At 42.6% G+C, this 6,000-nt stretch overlaps 1 protein-coding gene across 6 annotated transcripts in view; it reads left to right on the forward strand.

Annotated features, from left to right (window-relative positions):
- Positions 1-5,043, forward strand: part of sema3fa (sema domain, immunoglobulin domain (Ig), short basic domain, secreted, (semaphorin) 3Fa) — a 45,852-nt gene extending 40,809 nt beyond the window's left edge. For all 6 annotated transcript variants that reach the window (XM_028997956.1, XM_028997959.1, XM_028997963.1 and 3 more), the window contains 8 exons: positions 418-562; positions 637-859; positions 1,169-1,257; positions 1,346-1,387; positions 1,890-2,047; positions 2,203-2,270; positions 2,355-2,488; positions 2,917-5,043. In XM_028997956.1, the coding sequence (XP_028853789.1) occupies positions 418-562; positions 637-859; positions 1,169-1,257; positions 1,346-1,387; positions 1,890-2,047; positions 2,203-2,270; positions 2,355-2,488; positions 2,917-3,399 (1,342 nt within the window). In that variant the 3' untranslated portion in view covers positions 3,400-5,043. The remainder of the gene's footprint in view (positions 1-417; positions 563-636; positions 860-1,168; positions 1,258-1,345; positions 1,388-1,889; positions 2,048-2,202; positions 2,271-2,354; positions 2,489-2,916) is intronic.
- Positions 5,044-6,000: the final 957 nt, after the last annotated feature.

Consider the following 6,000-nt stretch of genomic DNA (forward strand, 5'->3'; position numbering starts at 1 on the left):
TGCAAAACCATTATATTATATGCTATATTTGCTCGAGCAGATAACTAGGGAAGGAAGCTCAAGCTTTCTTTTCCACAGGCTGGAGGCATAGAGTACCTTCCCTCTCCTGGGGGTCTCCATTGTATCATCCATATTCATTATCTCAGTTCTTCTCCCCCTAAGAAAAAGACTTCTTTCTAGTGTTGAAATATCCTCTCCATTTCCATTTTTCATATGTTTTGGCACAGCAGACTTCTTGGACAAAAGAGGGAAAAGGTTTCTCCTGTTTAACAGAGTGTTCCCGTGTGGATTGAGCAAGCAGCTGAATCAGAATTCATAAGGAGCAGGGTCAAAGTTCAAAACAGTAGCCTGTATGTGCGTGCATGTGAAAGCAAGCGAGAAACAACGGTTGACATTTTGCTGTGTGCATGTGTGCAGATCTGTTTTTAAGGGCTCAGCAGTGTGTGTGTACTCCATGGCGGATGTCAGGATGGTCTTTAACGGACCCTTTGCTCACAAAGAAGGGCCAAATTACCAGTGGGTTGCATATACCGGAAAAATTCCATACCCACGCCCCGGAACCGTGAGTACAACGCAGCACGTTCTCACAAGCATTTCCTGACCAAACACACTCACACAAGCCTTTTAATGTCCCAGTGTCCTGGTGGTACCTTCACGCCCAACATGAAGTCCACCAAAGACTACCCAGACGAGGTCATCAACTTCATGCGGAACCACCCCACCATGTATAACGCTGTGTACCCAGTGCACAAGCGCCCTCTGGTGGTGAGAACCAACGTGGACTATGAGTTCACCACCATCACTGTGGACCAGGTGGCCGCTGCAGATGGGAACTATGAGGTGCTCTTTCTGGGGACAGGTGAGGACTTCGGATCTGTCTTTTATCAAGACTTACAGGACAGTGTGGCTGATATTCATTCATACAAAAATACAAATCTGTCTCATACTTAAGAACTTAAATGAACACTTACTGCACATTAAACAACCGACAGTGAAATCTTGAAACTTTATTTTTGTATTGAAACGTAGCATTTATTGTACTTCAATTTGAACATACTTTAAATGTTCTTGACCAGATGTTTGTATGAATTTGACCTAAATGTTGGGTGTTTACTTCAAATTCAGGTGTATCAAAAAAAGGTATTATTATTGTTGTTATCTCCCTCAGACAGAGGAACAGTGCAGAAGGTTATTGTTCTTCCTCGAGATGACCTGCAGACAGAGGAGTTGGTGCTTGAGGAGGTGGAGGTCTTTAAAGTGAGTCTCTTTCTCTTTTAACTTGATCGCCTTCATCCGCCAGGATGTGTAATTAAACACCTACATTTGTCATTTTTTTCATTTCCAGGTTCCAACACCAATCACCACCATGAAGATTTCACCCAAAAGGGTATGAACTGTTCATCTGCTGCACGGTTTCACACAAAGAAGAGTGCTGTTTGAAAGAGTCCACTCATTTTTTTTACCTTATGTGAATACTTCCACTGCCATGATTTCAGCAAACAACTGCAAACATGTAATAATTCAGCCATTAGTTTCATGTAATTATAATATATTTTGTAGTATATTTATGAGTACGGTACTGCATGGTTTGGAATTAATGAGCTTGAGGACCAAGCTCAGCACTGATATAGGGCTAATAGGGGAAGTGGTGGCCTTGCAGGTAAGGAAACAGACCCATAATCAGACCCCACCCACTGCTCCCCGGGCGCCTGTCATGGCTGTCCACTGTTAAAAGCAGAGGCCACATTTCATTGTGTCACCGTGTGCTGTGCTGCAGTGTTTCACAATGACAATCACTTCACTTTCACATAGTGTAGGTGCACCTGACCGCACCCTTCATACCTAAATAGATTAGTATATGACCTATAGTGTCTTTTCCTCCCATACAGCAACAACTGTATGTGGGATCGGTAGTAGGCGTGACCCACCTGGTGCTACATCGCTGTGATGTGTACGGTGAAGCCTGTGCCGACTGCTGCCTGGCCAGAGACCCTTACTGCGCCTGGGACGGCAAGTCGTGTTCCCGCTACTCTGCTTCCCAGAAAAGGTGAGGCATGCTCTTCAATGACAAATAATAAATCACCAATAAACATGGCTATGCCAAGTATGCCAAGCCTGCTCATTTAAAATGCACCATGCAATCACACAACTTATTTAAAAATGTAAAGAAAAAAATTAACAATACGAGTATCTGCACCTCAGACGTAGCCGTCGTCAAGATGTGAAATACGGCAATCCCATCAGGCAGTGCAGAGGCTACAACTCCAATGGTGAGTCTGCAGTCATACACATCCTTCAGCCGTGCCAGGTCGGAGGGATTCTATAAGTAATGTCTCATCAATCCGCCGTCTCAGCCAACAAGAACACCCTTGAGACGGTGCAGTACGGGGTGGAGGGCAGCACGGCCTACCTGGAGTGCCAAGCCAGGTCTCCTCACGTGTCAATCAAATGGCATCTGCAGAAGGAGAACAGCGACAGGAAGAAGGAGGTTTGTGGTTTTTTTGAATTCCATGCAGCCAATGTTCAAATTGATTGGAAATCTTTTATTTTGTCTGCTGTTGAATTTTCTGTCAACAACCATTTTCCCAGACCATTAAATCTGACTTTTTTCTCTCTTTTGAGGAAGAATTACACGAAAGGGTGGGAGATTTTTTTTTTTTTTACATTTTGGCTGATCCTAGTGCCGCTTTTACAGAGACGGATTATTAAAGGCCTGTGATTAATCTGTACATACCAATTTGAATAGCTTGACCAAAAAAATGTTTGGCTAATATAGCAAGCATTTGACAGGCCTTGTGGTCACTGATTAGTTACCTTTTTTTCTAGATGTGTGACCACACATTTTTCTGGGATCGTGAGCAATTATTTCAGCTGAACTTTGAACTCTTGTACTGGCTTCCTGTCTCTCCCTCTCAGATGCGCTCCGATGGCCGAGTCCTGAAAACAGAGCAGGGCCTGCTGCTGCGCTCGCTGCAGATGTCTGACAGTGGCGTGTACCAGTGCACCTCCACCGAGAACAACTTCAAGCACACGCTGGTGAAGCTGCAGCTGGTGGTGCTCTCCTCCCACACGGTGAACTCCATCCTCACTGACGCCCATCCCGGCTCTGCGCCGGCCCCGTTCCAGAACACGGCCCAGGCCCTCGCCCCCCAGCCCTCGTCCCCCAGCTCCTGGACCCCCACCGCTGACCAGTACAAAGATCTGCTGACCATCCTGAGCCAGCCTGAGATGGGTCTCATCAACCAGTACTGCCAGGACTACTGGCAACAGGGAGAGCAGCAGGGTGTCCACACTGGACCCAAACGCAAGGAGCTGAAGGAGCTGAAGGAGCTGAAGGAACAGCGCAAGCCCCGCAACCGCCGACATCATGAGGGTCAGACCCTCGCCGCGGAGACATGAGGGGACTTGTCCTCTTACCTGCTCCATTCCTCCACCCTGCAAACTCATCAAGAAAGACTTTACATGATGGTCCGAAGAGTCCTGAGCTGCTGAATGGACAAAAATGGTGACATGCAAACCCATGGTTCATAATACAAAAAGACACACCAAGTATTTATTGTAGTTTGTAAATAGTTAGGGTTCTGTGGATTTTATTTGTACTAAAGTCGAGTACAGAAAGCAACGTTTTTGTGTATAGGTCCTTCTTTGCAAAGATTTTGGTATTGTTATTCTTTATATTTATTATTGTAGTAAAGCTATAACGGATTGTGTTGTTGTTTGATAGAAGTGTCTTCTCTAAGGGACTGTGACATTTTTGACCCATGGTGGACAAAAAAAAACCTGATTCATAGTAAAATGTGAACCAGTGGAGTTTTTTTTAAATCCTGTGTGGCCCCAATATGGCCATGGGGGGGCGCTGTCACTGTTCTGTTGCAGCAGTGACTGGTGAAATGGGGACGTCAGGGAAGCACGCTGACTCCAGTGGGTTAGTGCAAATATTTTTTGGTTCAGAGACTGCCTCCTTCTGGAACAGGAATATCAAGGAACGTGTCCCCCTGGCAGCAATCACTTATCAGTGGTGCTTAAAAATACACAAACTGAACAAAAAATGGTGTTCCATACAAGTACGTTTACTTTTACCCTGTATTTCAAATGCAACATTTGTTCACTAGTCTGTACAAATATAAATGTTAATATTGTTCCTTGCTACAACATCCTCACAAAGGTGGTCGAAATTAGATTGTTGTTTTATTAAAAAAAAAACATGTTTATTATTTAACATTTATATTAACACAGAAGTAAAGCACCTTCACAGCAACATTTCATTAGGTAAATTGGAAACTGGAAAACTGAATTCCTGTTCATCAGCTAAACCCAGAACAAATTGCATGACATGTCTATGGACTGTAAATACATTTTCAGATTAAAGCTAAAGGTTATGTGGATGTTTTTTTGAGATTGGTTACAAACTCTGCCATGACCCCAGCTATAGAGATTTTTTTTTTGGATGGGGGTTCGGCTCTTACTCATCTGATGATCAAGTGAGGGAATACAGGCGGCCAAAGTGGATAACAGCATCAGAATAAGCTCTCTGCTCCTCAGTACTATACCAGTTACGGAGGTTCTGAGAACTTTGTGGCAATGCCCCCAAGCTTTTCTCTCTTGTAGGTGAAGCAGACATGTCCGTGCAAGGTGGAGGTGGGATGCCCTGAGGATGCCATTGGAGGATGGAGGATAGGGAAGCTGGGCTGCAGTGAAGTCCTGAAGTTGACTTTTTACAGGATGGACGATGAATAGATGAAGAGAAGAATTTTCTTCTTCATTTCTGGAGAGTGTCCCATGAAAACCATCACAATGGCTCTAAAAGAAAACTGTACTTTGTTGTGTGTAAAACAATACATGAGTGTGGTTTGTCTCATCATCACTGTGTCTGCTTAATCATTATGTTCTCTATGTTTTTATGGAATAGAGATCATCCAAAAGAATTGGACCTGAGGTACAGCTGTCGTTATCATAATGTCTTGTAAATTGCCCCCCTTTTTGTGTTGCTTACTAATTCAAACAATTAATAAATAAATAAAAACTATATTTTATATTTAAAAATGTTTGAAATTAATTGAAATGTTGGACTAATAATTTTGGGATCTGTTTACTGCAGCTCTTTAACTGTCCACAAACATCATCTCAGCAGTTCTAAAGAACATGAAAGAATATGCCATACAGCAAAGGCCCCAGTCTGTGTTAAGATCTGCATCCATCTTCAAATTGAGGTCAATCAGTCTTGTCAGATGAGATGCAAAATCTGTTTAGGCTCATATAGTGAACCTAAAAAACCTGGGAATTTATGGTAAAAATTAAAATACAGTAATAAAGTCCTGCAACTTTAGCTTTTGCCAGTAATTTGAACAGAATATATGAATATATTGAACAGAATATATAACAAATATATGTGAAATCCAGCTATATAAAATAAACTGAAGAGAAAGAGACAAGGTCCAATAAATAAATATTGTCTTATGTTTTTTGATGGAGGTTATTGCATTTCGGGAAAAACTGTGAATCTTTATGTTTTGGATTTCATGGGCCAGTAATGTCTGCCACAGGGTAACAGTTAAAGAAATAATGACTGAAATTACATGAATGGTTAATCCTTTAGAATGAATCTTCTAATGAATAAATCTATGACTATGATATTCTAATCTAATCACAACAAAAATCAGGTGCACTGCTAGAAATGGGGCTCAAATAAAGTAAGTAACGGTAGGAGAGCACCTGCAGCTATCTGGGAAGAGTTATGTCTGGACCTCAAGTCATGTTTGTGCCTGCTTAACCAATGTGAAGGCGTCTGTTGACCATGTGTCTTCCCGGGTGATGATGCCGAGACCAGGACTCCTTGATCTTAACTACACGGGTTGTATGTTTTGGACCTGAGGGTATGGAATTGTGGATAAGTATCTGCCTATATTTTACAGCATTGAGGACACCATTCATCCGGATCAAATCTCCATTTGCTGAAACCTCCACCATGCTTCACTGTTACTTGCAGACACTCGTTATTGT

The sequence above is a fragment of the Denticeps clupeoides genome, chromosome 12 (assembly GCF_900700375.1).
Source record: "Denticeps clupeoides chromosome 12, fDenClu1.1, whole genome shotgun sequence".
Classification (NCBI taxonomy): domain Eukaryota; kingdom Metazoa; phylum Chordata; class Actinopteri; order Clupeiformes; family Denticipitidae; genus Denticeps; species Denticeps clupeoides.